The sequence below is a fragment of the Oncorhynchus masou genome, chromosome 1, assembly GCF_036934945.1.
Source record: "Oncorhynchus masou masou isolate Uvic2021 chromosome 1, UVic_Omas_1.1, whole genome shotgun sequence".
In the NCBI taxonomy this organism is placed as follows: Eukaryota; Metazoa; Chordata; class Actinopteri; order Salmoniformes; family Salmonidae; genus Oncorhynchus; species Oncorhynchus masou.
The window spans coordinates 50,440,789-50,459,044 of NC_088212.1; the positions used below are offsets into that span (position 1 = coordinate 50,440,789).

At 41.4% G+C, this 18,256-nt stretch overlaps 1 protein-coding gene across 4 annotated transcripts in view; it reads right to left on the reverse strand.

Moving 5' to 3' along the window:
• Window positions 1-15,122, reverse strand: part of tsc1a (TSC complex subunit 1a) — a 33,142-nt gene extending 18,020 nt beyond the window's left edge. The window contains exons 1-18 of one of the 4 annotated variants that reach the window (XM_064974125.1): window positions 14,997-15,122; window positions 14,825-14,896; window positions 13,959-14,163; window positions 11,594-11,697; window positions 10,921-11,073; window positions 10,490-10,634; window positions 9,804-9,958; window positions 9,609-9,682; window positions 9,217-9,404; window positions 8,644-8,756; window positions 7,500-7,668; window positions 7,216-7,295; window positions 6,861-6,918; window positions 4,672-4,776; window positions 3,808-4,399; window positions 3,450-3,520; window positions 1,830-1,996; window positions 1,309-1,491 (exon numbers count right to left, since the gene is read on the reverse strand). In XM_064974125.1, the coding sequence (XP_064830197.1) occupies window positions 1,309-1,491; window positions 1,830-1,996; window positions 3,450-3,520; window positions 3,808-4,399; window positions 4,672-4,776; window positions 6,861-6,918; window positions 7,216-7,295; window positions 7,500-7,668; window positions 8,644-8,756; window positions 9,217-9,404; window positions 9,609-9,682; window positions 9,804-9,958; window positions 10,490-10,634; window positions 10,921-11,073; window positions 11,594-11,697; window positions 13,959-14,067 (2,466 nt within the window). In that variant the 5' untranslated portion in view covers window positions 14,068-14,163; window positions 14,825-14,896; window positions 14,997-15,122. Of the gene's footprint in view, window positions 1-1,308; window positions 1,492-1,829; window positions 1,997-3,449; window positions 3,521-3,807; window positions 4,400-4,671; window positions 4,777-6,860; window positions 6,919-7,215; window positions 7,296-7,499; window positions 7,669-8,643; window positions 8,757-9,216; window positions 9,405-9,608; window positions 9,683-9,803; window positions 9,959-10,489; window positions 10,635-10,920; window positions 11,074-11,593; window positions 11,698-13,958; window positions 14,164-14,824 lie in introns of all 4 variants that reach the window. The other 3 variants (XM_064974135.1, XM_064974144.1, XM_064974116.1) reach the window with 3 other exon arrangements.
• Window positions 15,123-18,256: the final 3,134 nt, after the last annotated feature.

Here is an 18,256-nt window from a genome sequence, read left to right on the forward strand (position 1 = left end):
TTGGTCAGCACATTCTCGGAGTACACGTCCTGGTAATCTGTATAGCCCTGCGGCCTTGTGAATGTTGACTTGCTTAAAAGGTCTAACTCACATCGGCTGCAGAGAGCGTGATCACAGTCGTCCGGAACAGCTGGTGCTCTCATGCATGTTTCAGCGTTACTTGCCTCGAAGCAAATATAGAAGTAATTTAGCTCGTCTGGTAGGTTCGTGTCACTGGGCAGCTCATGAATGTGCTTCCCTTTGTAGTCAGTAATAGTTTACAAGCCCTGCCACATCCGACGAGCATTAGAGCCGGTGTAGTACGATTCGATCTTAGTCCTGTATTGACGCTTTGCCTGTTTGATGGTTTGTCAGAGGGCATAGCGGGATTTCCTACAAGCTTCTGGGTTAGAGTCCCGCTCCTTGAAAGCGGCAGCTCTACCCTTTAGCTCAGTGCAGATGTTGCCTGTAATCCATTGCTTCTGGTTGGTGTATGTTAGGTTAACTGCATCTTTGAAGTGACTGGGTGTATTGATACACCATCCAAAGTGTAATCAATAACTTCACAATGCTCAAAGGGATGTTCAATGACTGGTAAATGGGTAAAAATAAAGATATGAAAATAGGTTCCCTTCTTTAGGAGGCATTAGAAAACCTCCCTGGTCTTTGTGTTTCAAATTCCCTGCTCAAATGAGGGACCTTACAGATATGTGGGGTACAGAGATGAGGAAGTCATTAAAAAATCATGTTAAACAGTTATTGCACACAGCGAGTCCATGGAACTTATTCTGTGACTTGTTAAGGAAATGTTATTATGAACTTGCCATAACAAAAAGGGCTTATTGACTCAAGACATTTCAGCCTTTCATTTTTAATTGATTAGTGAACATTTAAAAAACATAATTCCACTTTTACATCATGGGCCAGTGTAGGCCAGTGACCAAAAAAAACAAATTTAATCCATTAAAATGTAGGCATTAATACAACGTAAATTTTTTTAATTTTATTTAACCTTTATTCGACTAGTTAGTCGAACGATTTAGTTTTTTTGCATTTTAAAATCATTAGAAATAAGCATCTATTTTCTATTCATTTAATATCCATGATCATTGCAGAATAAATTCCTTACTCGCAAAATAGCCTATATGCCTACAACAGGTTAGGATAGGCTACCATTCGTCCCATCTCTCATTTAATTAAGCCTATTAGAAAGGCTATTGGTTATAAGGCGGTTGATTCATAAAAATAAGATAGGAGTGAATGTAATACATGTAACCTGTGTCAAAGTGGTACTGTGTACTATATGTGGTTATTCATCTGTGTGCTCACCTGCAGCTTCTGAGCCTTGGATAGATACAGGTCATGGCCCTGCTGTAGCTGTTGGAATTGACTGTGGAGGCAAGCCGTCTCAGTGTCTCCATCCTCCTTCAGGCGCCTGTAGCGCTGCTGCTCCTCCACCAGACTGGCCTGCAGAGACTGGATCTCTATGTCCTGCAGCTTCAGCTGGGCCTTCTGCAACCAAATAAAATCACAACACACCTTAGAGTAAAACAAAAAAATTCAAGAGAAACAAAAACAAGCAGGCCATACATTTAAAAAAAATATATATATATATATATGTCAACCACCGCTCCTACATCAACCGAAAGAACCTCATACTAGTGTTCATTAGGCACAAATATGAACCGCTCGTTTTCTTTTTTCCGTTGCAAAACATTTTGCTACAGGGTGCACTAATGGATACGACCCTGGTAAACAACATGCATGCTTTAATTTCCAAAAATAAGTTATGTTCTATTCAGGATTCAATGGCTTCTGACTGGGCAGGGAGTGCAAGGTTTTTAATTAACCATTGAGCTGTTTTGCTCTTCCATGGCGGTGGCGTTGATGATGCGGCGGAGCAGACGGCGGTTGCGGATGGCATGCTGCTCTCTCTTGTAGCGCTCGTACAGGAGCTGGTTGTGGAGCAGCAGCACCTGACTGCGCAGCGTGTGCAGCTCGTCCAGCGGCGTGGTGCCTTTCAAGAGGACACATGAGCAAAATGTTTGACTATTTAATATTACGTTTATTTTATTAACTTTTCAAACTCATTTTTTCAAGGACATGTTATTCATCTCAACAGAAAACTAGATATTAGTACTGTGGTATCTAAAACGATTCAAATTATACTGAACAAAAATATAAATATATAAAATTTCAAGAGCTTAAATATACAAATAGCTTATTTCTTTCAACTTTTGTGCAGAATTATTTTTACATTTTTATTTTTACATCTGAGTTAGTGAGCATTTCTCCTTTGACAAGATAATCCATCCACCTGACAGGTGCGGCATACCAAGAAGCTGCTTATCAGCATGATCATTACACAGGTGCACCTTGTGCTGGGGACAATAAAAGGCAATTTTGTCTAACACCACAATGCCACAGATGTCTCAAGTTGAGGGAGCGTGCAATTGGCATGCTGACTACAGGAATGTCCACCAGAGCTGTTGCCAGATAATTAAATGCTAATTTCTCTACCATAAGCAAATTCCAATGTCATTTTTGTGAATTTGGGAGTATGTGCAACAGGTCTCACAACTGCAGACCAAGTGTAATCACGCCAGATCAGGAACTCCACATCCGGCTTCTTCACCTGTGGGATCGTCTGAGACCAGCCACCCGGACGGCTGATGAAACTGAGGAGTATTTCTATCTGTAATAAAGCCCTTTTTGTGGGGAAAAACACATTTCGATTGGCTGGGCCTGGCTCCCCAGTGGGTGGTCCTGGCTCCCAAGTGGGAGACCTCCCAGGCCCACCCATGGCTGTGCCCCTGCCCAGTCAAATCCTAATTTATTTATTTCAATTGACTGATTTCCTTAAATGAACGGTAACTCAGTAAAATTGTTAAAATTGTTGAATGTGTTTATATTTTTGTTCAGTATAGATCAAAATGAAATGGTACTGTATATTGCAGAGATTTTAAGCATTAACCTAAGCACTGCATGCATAGATTGTCTCAAAAGACGAACTTTTGACTCCATAGCAAAGGGCAAGAAACAATGAGATGCAGTGGCTCTCAGATTCTGATCACATAGTAAGCCAAATCCCATTGGATTGAATAGATCAATCTAATTAATATTAGCCTGGAGAGTTTGGAGGACAGAAACAGGACAGGTTGATCCAGACACTCATGGCAATTCCCCTAGGTACAGATCTATGATCAGCTCCCCCTCCCCCAATCCTAACCTTAGTGGGTTAATAGCAAAACTGACCCAAGATCAGCGTTTAGGGTCAACTTCACCCTACTCCATATATTACAGCTGATATGTAGCTTTTCAAAGAAGATACAGGTAGGAACCTGATAGAAAAAAAGACAAACCGACAAATAGAGTGATGGATGCGGTAGGAAGGAGAGCGCAGACAGGAAAAAAAGGATAGTCTCATCCTCTCCCCCATCATAGCGTAGTGGCAATACATTTGGCAATACCTTTCGCTTTCATACTCTGTTGTTTACCTCCAAAGTGTGTCCAGTCTACTGACTTGTTTGGCATGGGCAATCTATAACAAGAACACACACAGTACAGAGGCGTGTGAGGAAAGATAACAATGAAGGGTCAATAACAGACACCGACAGACATAGTACGGCACACCAAACAGCCAGGTCATGAGCACTTCATAACAATGCACAGATATACCGACTACCAGTGAATACATGAGAGAGCAATAACATGGATGGAGTACTAGTCTATGGAAGGAATTGGCTTGCCCGCCCAGACTTCCATAAAGGGGTCGTCGTCCATACGGACAGAGTAGCGAAACACACTCAGCCAGCCATGACCTCTCACCTCTTGAGCACTTTTTCATAGGCCTCGTTGCCGTGCTGAATGAGGCGATCCAAGACTTCCAGCGGGGACATTGCCGCCATCTCGTCCCCTTCCTCCTCCCCCTTGCTTGCGTTCCTCTCCCCCTCGTCGCCAGCGGCCCTCTGCGCCAGTGCCACCGAAGTCTTCCTCCCCACGAACAGAGAGGCAGCCCTGGGCAGGGCCAGCTCAAACAGAGGCTCGTAGATGGGGTTAACAGGGTCCCTTAAGATACTGGGGGAGGAGAACAGGCCATAATTTGCCAGACCAGAGCCCCCCTCCTCCTCGGCCCTGTAGGGGCTCTGAGAAGTGCTAAATCCGGTCAGCAGGTTGTCGATGGGGGTGAAGCACGGCCGGAAGGACCAGGGGAGCTGCTGATCTCCTCCCCCCGCCGAGCACTCGCTCTTGTCGGGTGTGGAAACCAGGCACGGGGCCTCCCTGTTTAGGCTCTGGTTGGAGGTGGTGAGGAGCATCTCCTTCTCCTGAGGCCCAGTCAGTGTCTCTGTAGTGCTGTAGAAAGAGCGGTCTGCCTTGTGCTTCTGCTCAGTCAACTTCAGGAGCTCCTCTGTGATGGCATCTGACCAGGGAGAAGAGCGTATGGAACAAATCAATGTTTTTCACACTGACTGAACACAAGTGATTTTCATGGGAAGATATGAATACCGTAGTAGGTTTGGGGGGGATTTAATGAGCCCTGGTGTTAAGTTTCTCTTTGGTACAGATCAAGGATTGGCTTCCCCTCCTGCAATCCTAACCTCTAGTGAGGAAAATGGAAAAACTGACCAAAGACCACTGGTATAGGGGCAACTTCACCCTACACCATTTAATGAATTGGGAAAAACCATTCACCCTCGTCATGTTCATTCTCCATCCTTTGAATGTCCAAATCCTGCTCTTTGACGAAGTCCGACAACTCGGTCAACGACATGGTCTTCACACTCTCACCAGCAGCACCTGACAAAGAGCATAGAGTGTGCTTAGTTCCAGACCTGGGTTCAAATAGTATGTTTTCTTTCAAATATTTCCGCTGCGCTAGATTGAGCTTTCCTCAATGAAACTAATGGAATAGTAGCAAAAGTGCAAGCCCCGCCCATCTGGGTACTCTTGACAGGCTCAATCAAACAAAAAGTATCCCAAAGACAAGTAATACTATTTCAACCCAGGTCCCGTCAACGCCACCTCTATTCTATAATGGTCTCGGATGATGACTTTATTTACAGCAAAGGTCACGTAAAGCCCCCAAAAATTGGGGAGGAAAGGTACTTTGGCGATGTCAACAGAACTAACGAGTCATTTTAGGCAATAAATAGTAGTGATGGGGGGGGAATCTATAGTTACATATCACAATATTATCTTTTGACAATATTATATTGATAGACTCCAACTTAATATATAATATCACATGTTTTGCTACTGTAGGTAGCATTAGCTAGTGCTAGTCGGCTCTACCTGCACCAAAACTCCAGTATTCTAAATCCTATAGCTTTTTCTACATCGTTTTAAATAGTGAGCCAACATGTTTTCAAGACTTATTTCCGAGTGAAAAAAAAAATATTTTTCTCATGCTCATCTCTTTACAGAAGACATATATTGTGAGCCATATGTTTCGAAGAAATAAATAAAATCGTAGTATCGAATCGCAATACCCATCGTATCGGAACCTAAGTATTGTGATAATATCGTATCATGAGGGACCTAGCAATTGCCAGCCATAATAAAATAGGCTAGAAATCTGGTCTAGTGAATGATCGCTAAGAAGAGGACATTTGTTCTTTACTCCTTACACTTGTGGGAATTGGCCTATATGGACAGGGCTACATTGAAATATTTCTTACAGAAGAACTATGTAAAGTATATGCATAACAATTGTAGCAATTAAAAAAGGAACAGTTTGGAGTTCACAACAGTTCACTTTAAAAGACTGAATCCAAACATTAAACTATTGATTTTACATTCTGTACTTTGACACATTTGTTGATAACGAAATCTGAAAATATTCTGGATACATTTGGTTAAAAAAAATGTAAAAAAAATATTTTACCTTTATTTAACTAGGCAAATCAATTAAGAACGAATTCTTATTCCGGGAAAATGTGGGATAGGTTCAACATTAGACAAAGAAATGACAAGGGTTTGAGTGAGAGGACTAACTGGTGTGTCCAAATACCTCTCTAAAGTGTGCACAGTTCCTATGTAATTTTTATGCACTTTTATGACTCAAAGAAGTCTAACTATAAGGTGTTTTTTTGGAGCTCAACCTAGCTGTGCCATTGAGGAACTAGAGCAAGCACACTTGTATTTTTGTTTGGAACACAGCCCTGCATCCCCCACCTTTACACAATAACTGTTGTTTACGCAATCCAAAAACGGTCCATAATAAATCGCAACCTGGGTCAGGTGGGCATAATTTGAAAACAGGTTCAATTGCAAACTTAACTAGCTAAATTATAAAATACAATCTTACAGTGTTAGGCTTTCACAAGGCAATTCAGAGAATTCACAATACAACATAGGCTCTTTTTGTTCAGGACATTGCAGGTTATAACACTGTCATCAAACATAGTGATCAAACATTGACACAGCATATTACAATGAGTGTAATGATATGAAAATTTGAAGTGCACATTTGGACTCACAGATGTTTGGCTTCTTTGTATGACATCAAAGCGGTATTTATTGTAATCCTCAGCGTCTCATCTTTCAAAATACGTAATTTACAGCCTTTACCTCACTCAGACAACAAAAAATGAGCAAAAGTAGCCCAATTAGCAGGAGGGGTGCTCAAGTTCAGAACGACTGTCAGTCAAAACCCATAAAGAGCTGTGAAGTGGAGATCCGACCGAAGCTCTGACATCATGTATGGCATGTTACTGTACAGCCACTGCGTTTCAATTAAGGTCATGTATCAGTGTCCAAGCCTGCCATTTTCAACCCAAATACAGGTATGAGTGTTAAAGGCTAACATTAGCTCCATAAAAAAACACAGAATAGTGACAGCGAAACCTGCTCCTCTTTCGGAGATGAGCAAAGCTGCTGACCTTTACTGATGACCTCAGGGTTGCCTCTCTCTTCCTCTCCACTCGGTTTCTGCTTCAGCTGTCGGAACAGATATAAATTCAGCTGATGAAAAGTCTTACGGGTGGACCATTGGCTTCAAACACACAACCAGCGCACAAACAGCACTGGGTACAACCATAATCTAAATACAGTCAACACTGGCTCTGCTTGTGCTCAGTGTACACTCTGGCTCTGCAGATACTTTCCTTTTGTTGCTATGATCTGTACTAGCCAATTAAATAATTGAAGAACATCTTCAGTAATTAACTACTAGAAGTGCTTAGGGGTTCTGGTACAAAGATTATGGTAGTAAGAATTGTGTGCTATAGTACATACCTGGTTGGTTGTGTTGGGGGGTGAACAAAGATGCTCAAACTCATTGGAGAGAGTCGGGGCAGGACTGAGACATTTCCCACCTGCGATGAAACAAGAACACACAATTCTGAGTGAAAAGTCCTTATGACAGTCCATCAAAACACTCTTTGTAGCACCGGAAAGTATACTAACTATAACTGTTATTTGTTCTCCCGTCTTAACTTTCACTAGATCTTCAAATGTTTTCCCCAGCTAGTATTTGACCAGCAAAAACTAAGGTAAAATAAAAAATGAACAAAAATGACCTGATGTGCTGGCTGTTTGGCTGGGGGCATGGGAGGCACTTTGAGATAGCTCTAGAACATTGGCAGGGGAGATACCCCTCGAGGTGGGAGGTGTGGTCATTCCACAATCCGAGCACGGACTCCACATCGACACTTTATTCCCAGCAGGGTCGACTTCACAGTGTTGGTTCTGGAAATATGTGCACAGGGGACAAGAGGGCCATGTGTGTCTCAAGAGAATTTACATGAATCACAATCAATGGGAATACAGAATAGAATACAATTGTGTAGAATAACTTAATTTTTCAGTGGGAGCTTCAGTGTTTTATGTTATATACTTGATACACTGAATAGATATATAAATGCAACATGTAAAGTTTTGGTCCCATGTTTCATGAGCTGAAAAATAAATCCCAGAATTGTTCCATATGCACAAAAAGCTTACTTCTCTTAAATTTTGTGGACAAATTTGTTTCCATCTCTGTTGTGAGTATTTCTCATTTGTCAAGATAATCCAGCCACCTGACAGGTGTGGCATATCAAGAATCTGATGAACAGAATGACCATTAAACAGGTTTACCTTGTGCTGGGGGCAATAAAAAGCCACTCCAAAATGTGCGATTTTGTCACACAACGGCACAGACGTCTCAAGTTGAGAGAACTTGCAATTGGCATGCTGACTGCAGGAATGTCCACCAGAGCAGTCACCAGATAATTCAATGTTCATTTCTCTACCATAAGTCATTTCAGAGAATTTGGCAGTACATTCAAAATGGCGTCACAACCACAGACCCAGAGTGCCCTATGGTGGCAGTTATGTTATGGGCAGGCATAAGCTACGGACGACGAACACAATTGCATTTTATCAATGGCAATTTAAATGCACAAAAATAACGTGACGAGATCCTGAGAACCATCGTTCATCGGCCCATTTTTTTTTTACGGTATCTGTGAACAACAGACACATATTCATATTCCCAGTCAGGGGAAATACATTGATTAGGCCCTAATAAATTTATTTTAATTGACTGATTTCCTAATATGAACTGTAAATCTTTGAAATTGTTGCATGTTGCGTTTATATTTTTGTTAAGTATAAATATAAACAAAGATTTCAATGTAATCTCACTAATGGGGTGTTTTCGCTTGGAGAACAGTGACCTACCTGATGGAAAGAGGTGTGGGGACTGCAGAGGGAGGACTGGGTCCCTGGTAGCTGGGGTAAGGACAGGGAGAGAGGTGGTCGGCCAACCGATAGGGGGGTAGAGGCAGAGCTACCTGTGTGGGGAGGAGAAAAAAAAACCACGCAACTGGAACATTAATGTACACACAACCTGTAAATACAGGCACGCTGATGAACAGCTCAAAACCTCTTTCGACCCCCTAAAGTAACACACTGTATGGTAGAAAAATACATAAAAAGGCAGGTTATAAGCAAATTAAATATTTAACCATTGTTTTTCTACCTGTGAATTACAGCAGTGGCTTAAGCGTGGCATACAACTAAGTAACCAAGTGGTATTTGGCCCAACTGCTGTTCTAGCCTGTAACTGCATTACGTCATTACAAACGACGGAGTAGCCTGGTCCCAGGTAGGTTTGTGCCGTCATGTCAACTCAATGAGTGCCAAGGAGTTGACATGATGACACAAACAGACCTGGGACAAGGCTAAAGGACAGAGCTGGTAATATTTTATTAGGATTGAGTTGTATCAAAGTGAATGTGTCAGAGCTCTGACCGAAGCTGCTGAGGAAGTCAGTGTAGGGACTGGCAGTGTAGTCGAGACCGGACCGCAGGTGGGGGTGATGGTGGATGGTGACGCGGTCTGGCATGCTGGAGTAACCCTCCTCGCAGGATGCCTCCTTGGGGTCCAGGGAGACTTTTGCACATTCAATCACAATGTCGTGGATCTCAAACCTCTTCCACCTGGCCAAGGGGTTTGACAGGACCCCTTATTATTAGTGTAAACTTGGCTGTTGTCGAGTCAGACCTTACAAGTCGAAAGAGTCTTTGGTTGCGTCAAATGGTACTCTATATAGTGCACTAATTTTGACCAGGGCCCTGATCAACAATAGTGCACTATATAGGGAATAGGGTGCCATTTGGGAATCTTACTTTCTGAGTGCTTACCTGGAGGGGTCCAGCTCATAGTCGTTGGTTCCAGTGACCAATTCGGGATGTATCCGCACGTGCCCCAACATCGGCTAAGAAACAAACAAATTGGTGAAACTGATGACCACGAGACATCTCTTCACACAACATACATTTATGTAGTGTGCATAGATTCTAGGATGGGGTGAGTATGGCGTGTCCTGTTGTACTAACCTTCACTACTTCCTCAAAGGTGTCCACGTTCTCCTTCATACTGTAGTGGGAGCGCAGGTAGGAGACAAAGTTGCAGGGGTACATGCCATAGAGCCGGTGGAAGAGGGAGTACACACTGGCATGGAGGTGGATCAGATACACCCCATGCACATGCCCTATGGCACACAGGGTGGGGAGTGGGGCGAGAACAGGGGTTAGGCAACATTTCACAATTCCAAGGAAATTACCAAATGAGATCCCAAGGAAATAGATCCTGTCCTGTAGCTAGATGAGCATGGATGCTCTAGTAGTTTAACTACTCAATAGTTTGGCTGTGACTACAATTCACCACACATTTAATGATGGGAAAATCTAATATCAGATAGTACACAGAGAGCTACTGTCCCCTCATCCCAGTTCCTCCTTCCCATGGGGCAGGTTATGGGTTTGATCTTAGGGTGTTCCTCCAACCACCATTCATTTCGCTTATGTCATCTATCCCATTACTAACACACCTGATTCAATTGGTCAAATAATCATCAAAGCCATGAATAGCTGAATCTAGTGATGGAATAGATCAAATAAGTGAAACGGTTGGTAGTCCCAGAGGCGTGATTTGCTGTGTCAAATTGCTGTGGTCTGATGGGCCTACACCCTTTCTAGTAATTGTATTTCTATGTGGGCAATACTGATCTATGTTAAACCACCTGGGTTTTTCAGACTCCAGGACGCCAGTCGGCCAAAGATGTCAAAGAAGTCGTATATGTGCTGCTTCCCTGCCTGGGGTATCACGGGTAGCAGTGTGATCAACACTAGGACTCCAGTTATCAGCACCACCACATCAGACTCCGTCTAGATTTGGCAAAAAAAGTGCAAACTCAATGGCTGTGTACCACATTGCATCCTATTCCCTATATCAGTGGAGGCTGCGGAGGGGAGGACGGCTCATAATAATGGCTGGAACGGAGCAAATGGAATGGTATCAAACACATGGAAACCATGTGTTTGATGTATTAAATACCATTCCACTCATTCCGCTCCAGCCAATACCACGAGCCCGTCTTCCCAATTAAGGTGCCACCAACCTCCCGTGCCCTATAAAGTGCACTACTTTTGACCAAGGCGCTGACTCATGTACCTTAAGGCATTTGAGTAAGGAGGTGAGCAGAGGGAAGCGGGTTATCTTGTGCATCCAGGGGGGTTGCTTGCGGATAACGTGCCCGAGGAGGGTAAGGGTGGGCAGCCGACAGGCTGGCTTGGCCATGCACTCGTTCAGCTTGTCCAGGAGGTGCTGTGGGACAACACAGACAAATTAACATATCCAGTGCAAAGGTGTATTCACAATGAACTGGACGAAACAGAGGGACTAACCTAAAAGTATTTCTCCCGCTGGAAAACGTTTTGCTCTGGTGAGCACTCAATGGCTGCTCATGGAATTCAACATGTCAACAATGGCTTCCGTGCGATATTGTCAATTGATAAATAATTCTGTTTAAGGTGTGTGGTGAAACAGCCATGATCCAATTGTTCAGAGCACAATGTTATGTTTTGAGATCCCTGTGGTAAACCACACTTTATCCACAGAGGCCGGATTGATAGACTGGTTGCATTTCTGTTTGTGCTAACCTGCCAACTCATGCCAATGATAATAGGAGTTGGCAGGACAGCACACCGATCTGGGACTAAGCAACTCAATTGGTGCTCCGGGTGAAGATTCCCCTAAGTACAGATCAGGGATCACCTTCCCTGGAGAAAATGCTAAACTAACCCAAGATCAGAGCCTCTGGGCAACATTACCCTACAGTGCTCACCTTGTCATGAGGCTCCCTGACAGAACAGAGGATGAGGATAGCCTGTGGAGAGCTGGTCTCAAGGTAGTAATCCACAAGGCCATTGAGCAGCACGGATCCTCGCTCTGTTATTCAGAAGGGAAGAATCAACTAATCAATGTATGTAACATGTTGACGACTAGAGACAACCAGAGCCATGTATTTTTTTAATAGATAGATATAATAGCCATGTATTTTATTTATCTCAATATATAGCTCTGGAGACAACATCAAGAACATAGAGAGGGGGAGATCCTGCCAATATATTAGATGTTAGTTTAGTTGTTAATAATATAGGCCATTTAGCAGACCCTTTTATCCAAAGTGACAATCATGCGTGCATACTTTTTAGGTATGGGTGGGCCCGGGAATCAAACCCACTATCCTGGCAATGCAAGCACCATGCTGTACCAATTGAGCTACAGAGAACCCAGCCCTTGATCATGACTCTCAGTGTCTAATTACTCTTGTATAATGTAATGGAAAAGGCACCTTCTGTATAGGGAGCTTTGTTAAGAGCCTCAATGCTCGGTCTGAATATTAACACGCATTGCTTGCTGCACGATTTGGGAAGCATAATGACCTCCTTATATTTCATATCTGTGAGAAATCAGGTTAAATTGATACACACCTCTATGCTGTCTGACAGAAATCACTATTTTAGTAGTTATTCAAAGTAAATAAGGCATACTTTTGACTGCTGAATACCAACTATCAATTAATAAAATAATGTATTTTCTTTAGACAAAACCAGTAGATAGTGATAGCACTGACATCATCCACACATTCCTATGGAAAACTCCCAATGGCGCATGAAACCGGAAGTGACTGAATTTGTGCACCATATTGCTGAATTGGGCTGAATGGCACCCCTCTCCCATCCCCCCAAAAACGCAAAGGATCATGGTGAAAGTGGCCATAACTATCAAAGGATCATGGTTGATGTAGTCATTTTCATCCTCCCTGAGCAAGTCAATCTTAATGTCGATGGCATGAGGGCGCAAGTGACCTCGTAGCCTGCCGGCATGTGATTGGTCTGTGTCAGCACATGGTCCTGTGTGATGTCAAATGTAACCATAATAGATCACTATGTAATGAATTATCTGGATTTGAAGCAAAAATATATATAACTCAGTGGGTATCGAACTTCATAATAAACTAATTTATGACCCCAAGATGGACATTCATTATTATTTTAATTTCCATATGCTTTTTAAAACCTCTACCTTGTTGTAATTGTCATTATTACAAATAAATAAAAGAAATCAGCATCGGCTTTTTTGGTCCTCCAATAATCGATATCGGTGTTGAAAAATCATAATCGGTCGACCTCTATTTCATACCAATCTTAACCTTGTGACCCATTCCATACATCTGTTGTTTGTCAAGTAGACTGAAGGGGGTGTATCTTAGCTATAAAAGACCTTTGTACCTTTGTCTCTGGGCTCTCAATTAATAACCTAAGAGTGATTCGTTGACCAGCCATTATTATCGTAAAGCACTTAATCGATTCACTTTATCCGTGTGTTGTATTGACCTGCTCCCTTATTGATAAGTTAATAAAGATTTAGTTGAAGTATGACTGACATGTGTGATAAGTTTGTCTCTCCTCATTTGATAGTAAAGAAATTAACCACCACACTTTGCACATATGTCATTTTAGGCATACCCAAACTGGGGGCTTTTTTTTTTAGGTAGCGATACCTTGCGAAGCAACTGCTCTCTGTCCCTCCCTCCATTGTGCATTCTTCTGTCTCTTCTCATAGCATGCGTAAAATAACCACACAGACCAGACAAGTAGGCTCACAATGGATTATGGTCATTGTAGCTAATTACCACATTTTTCTGCGCTTACCTATGTAGAATATTGGCCTGTTGGAAACTACAACACCCTATTACACCACAGTTTGTGCTTGATCTGATTTATCTCTAAAGAAACTATGCAACGTGCGCATTGTGGGCACAGAAAAACAAATGAAATGGAATTCAAATAAAGTTAGTCAATTACTTGTATTATTGATTTTGTATTGTAGATATGTTATGGTAGAGTGGTGTGCAATAATGTGTTGTGTATTGTATTGTATGTAATTTGTCCCAAGAAGAGTAGGCAGCAGCTAATAGGGATTCAGAACAAATACAAGTTTTTTTTGTTTTTGTTTTTTTAATAACCAAAACTTAATTGCTCTGCGGTAAAGGCGGCAGAATGTCACCTAGAGTTTGAGACCTACAGAAAACCATGCAAACACTGACCTATTCTCTCCCTAGTAGCGTGTAGCAATCTCAGCCTGTTGTGGTTGAGTGGCTAGTAGGAAGAGGGGGGGAATAATGCTGAATTTTGAGTACTGACCTGTGCAGAGGTGGTCATTGAGGACACTTTTGATCTGATCCAGTTCATGCAGATCGGACGACTCCAGGAGCGGGAGGAGGTCGCTCACATTCGACTGCTCCTTTGCCATGTTGCTGCTGGGATACCTATGGAACTGTCCTCCCTCTCAAGGTAAAGCCTGCCAGCAACCTGCTGTGCTGTTGTAATGGGGTGGCCACTGCAGGCACTTTGGACAGAAAAGAAAATGTGATCAAGCTAAAAAAATTGAATAATTCATACAGCTGTGCAGTTAGCTACACATCAATACTATTAATAGGAACTTACATCATATGACCATTTACTAGTTACTATCAATAATTTGTATTATGCCAAGGCTGACTTTTTATTTAATGTTCAACTACAACATAAAGGATGATCAGTGGTGCCTGCCTGGTGGAAATGAGGGCGTGTGTACAGTTCGTTATCTGTGAATCCTAGTTAGCAAGCTAGTTACAGTAGTTGGGGAGAGAGGAGTAGCCGGCACAGTACTTGTGTCAACATATTTCTAAGTTATTACCATTGCAACATATTAAAGACATATTGCAATGAATCGAGAAGTAGCTAATGAAGACAGCTGACGTTTATGCACAAACTTGATTGAACGCTGCCCCAAAATGTTAACTATCTATAACCAGGCTAGCTAGCCATCCAGCTAGTTGGCTAGCTAACGTCAACTGTTACCATTGGCTAGTACCGTACTGACAAACTCGATTAGTTCATCAACTATTTTGCGGGGACTTATTTATTTTTAATTCAAATATGTACCAGCAAAGTTCCAATTTTAGACTAAAATATTTGTCACGGTGAAAGTAAACACTTTAGTAAATGCATGGAATACATTTTAATACCTTCTACACTTGTTGTTCTCCACAGGGCGCAGCCATGTTGAGCAACCGAAAAGCCCCTCCCTCTCCTGAAATCTACGCAGCACTCAGGAAAAATTATCCACAGCTGTCAATTACAATCCGAGTCCGACTAAATTCTGACCTTCAAATCTGGCACGAAAGTTATAATACATACCATTCCTTTTTTATTGGAACAATAACACTTTAATATAATATAATTGTGCTCCGTTGACTGTGGCGTTGTTGCATGGGGACTGCCTTGTTGGTTGAGAGGCAAATCGGACTTCTCGTGACTCACATAGCAAGCCTGTCTGCGCAAGCGTCCTATGCACAAGGGCAAAGTGCTGTAGACCTATCCATTCCAGACCGTAGGCCTACCAACCGATTTCAATTCATATGCGGTACCACGACAAACAGTAAATTGTGCTGCAGTATATCACTGTTGAATTGGCATTGCTCAGAAGTCGCACTTACATTGTGTTGCCTGCAATGGTGAATTTGTGGAGGTACGTAAAAAACGAAATATTGGAGTTACCTAGGCCTGTATACTTAACCTGCTGATGTAAAGCCTTGGCATATTTGGGGAGCTGACAAGTATTCTGGTCTCAGGCAAGGTTACTCAACAAGCAAAGGTGTCGTCCATCGAACCAAAGCACCAGTTGAGCTCACAACGCTTGTTTTTATTATATGAACATAAATCATGACTCAAGAGAGCATAATTCATTTAAAAAAAATGTTTTATCCCCCCGGACTAGAGAAAGGTGAAGGTTGAGAACTATGCGTCCGAAACACGATCCTACCAAGCCGCACTGCATAACATGAAGAAAACTGCTGATGCACTACCAAATTTCAAAATTGCACCTTGTATTTGAATAGTATATTCCAGGCCCACGATTCAAACTCTCAATAGTAGCCTAAGGGCTCTATTTTAACCAACTGAACGCAATGTCAAATCTTAGCACTGGTTAAAATTTAGGTTTGGGGGTGTGTCTGATTATTTTACAACCAGAATTATGCGCGCAAAAAGGCTGCGTTAATGGAGCGTCAACTAGTCCCAAAAGGCTCCTTAATCTTCCCCCACAATTAATCAAATGGCCACCAGGACACTTTGTTTTTACACTGCTGCTACTCGCTGTTTATCTATGCATAGTCACTTTACCCCTACCTACATGTACAAATGACCTAGACTAACCTGTACCCCCACACATTGCCCCGGGACCCCCTGGATATAGCCTCATTATTTTGTGTAATTCTTTACAACAACAAAAAAATACTTCAGTTTTTAGTAAATATTTTCTAAACTGCTTTGTTGATTAAGGGCTTGTAAGTATTTCACAGTAAGGTCTACACCTGTTTTATTCTGTGCATGTGACAAATACAATTGGATTTTGATTAATTAACAATTGTAGGTGTGTGGAGGAGTGATCCCTCACTTGCCAATCAGAACGTGCTCCATGGCTAAATATGTGGTTGCTTCAAGTTGTGTATTTATTGTATTTTATGTATTGTATTTTCATCAACTCCAATTATGTTAGTCAGTTATAGCTTAGTTTGTTAATTAGTCTACAGAAACTAAGTAACTAAATGTAGACATATCCCATATTTGCTAAGAATGTTTAACATGTTTGCAGTCCACAATGTTCTAAGTAATAGCATGGTTTCACTATGGAAATATATTGTTAAACATATGATTCACAATGATATAAGCCTACTGTAAAATGCATTGTGTGAGCCATGGACATGCCAAACATTTTTAATAAGAAAGATTAAATTAAAGACAAATCGGCAGTGAATAAAACAAAGCAACTTGCTTTAAATAACCTATTCTCTCCCTAGTAGTGTGTAGTAATCTCAGCCTGTTTGATCATTGACAAAAAATAACAAAATGTTGAAAAGGTAAAGGGGTGTGAACACTTTCTGAAGGCACTGTGTGTGTGTTATATATATATATATATATACACACACACAGTGCCTTCAGAAAGTGTTCACACCCCTTTACCTTTTCAACATTTTGTTATATATTGGAATTAATTTCATTTATTTTTTTGTTAATGATCAATACAAAATACTCTGTCAAAGTTGATGAACAATTCTAACATTTGTAAAAAGTAAAATAAAACACTCTTGATTAGATAAGTATTCATGCCCCTGAGTCAATACATTTTAGAATCATCTTTGGCATCAGTTACAGCTCTGAGTCTTTCTGGGTAAGTCTCTTAAGAGCATTGCAATATTTGCACATTCATCTTTAAAAAAATCTTCAAGCTTTGTCAAGTTGGTTGTTGATCATTGTTAGACAAACATTTTTAAATCTTTCTGCTTGTATTCTTTAAGTGGCTGGGTGTATTGGTCACATGTATCTGACCAATGAAATTGGATTTCATTTCTTTGCGAGGCATTGGAAAACCTGGCCTTCGGGGTTGAATCTGTGTTTGAAATTCTTTGTGTGACTGAGGGACCTTATAGATAATTGTATGTGTGAGGTACAGAGATGAGGTAGTCATTCAAAAATCATGTTAAACTATTATTGCATACAGAGTGAGTCCCTTAAACATCATATATGATTTGCTATGCACATTTTTACTCCTGACCTTATTTAGACTTGCCATAACAAAGGGGTTGAATACTAACTGACTCAGACACTTCAGCTTTTCATTTTTTATTAATTAGTAAACATTTTGAGAAACAATTTCAGTTGCCAGTGACAAAATAACAAATCTAAATGTAATCAATTTTAAATTCAGGCTGTAACACAACATAATGTGGAAAAAGGTGTGTGAATACTTTGAAGGCCAACCATTGCTGTTGATATGGCAAGGAGTAACTTTTGTCACGTGAAAGGGAAACCAACAGGCAAATTTAGCGGATTCAGAACAATTTGACAGTTAGGTCCAACAGAGAAAAGTGGAAGATGCATATTTTTTTTGACAGAATAAAAAAATAAAAAGCAATAAGCAGTCTTTTTAAATAACTTAATTTTCCTAAACAGGCTTCCTACAGTCACTGACACCTTTCATGCAATGGCATCGCACATAATCAGTCCAAACTTTTAACAGCAGCGGGACACAAATTGTCAGAGAATTTAAAAAAGGGGTTCACTCATTTGCTGTTTGTGATATTTTAATAAAACATTGATGTACATGCATTGAAATAATTGCTAACATATAACATCACAAAAGTGTAGGACGTTCACTGTATTACAGTGAACAATAGGTCTATTTTGCTCAAGAGAAATAGCTCATTCCCTTGTTGGCGCAGATGCAAGCCTAGCTTCTAACTAATGTTAGCTAGCTATCAAGCTTTTCTTAGCAGCTTGTACACAGCCCTTAAGGCTAGAACCACGGATTGTCCCGGGAGTGTGACTGTTTGAATCCCTGCTGTTTGTTGCTGTTTCCATCTGCCCTTTCTGGAACTGTGAGGAGTAACTGCGTAGCC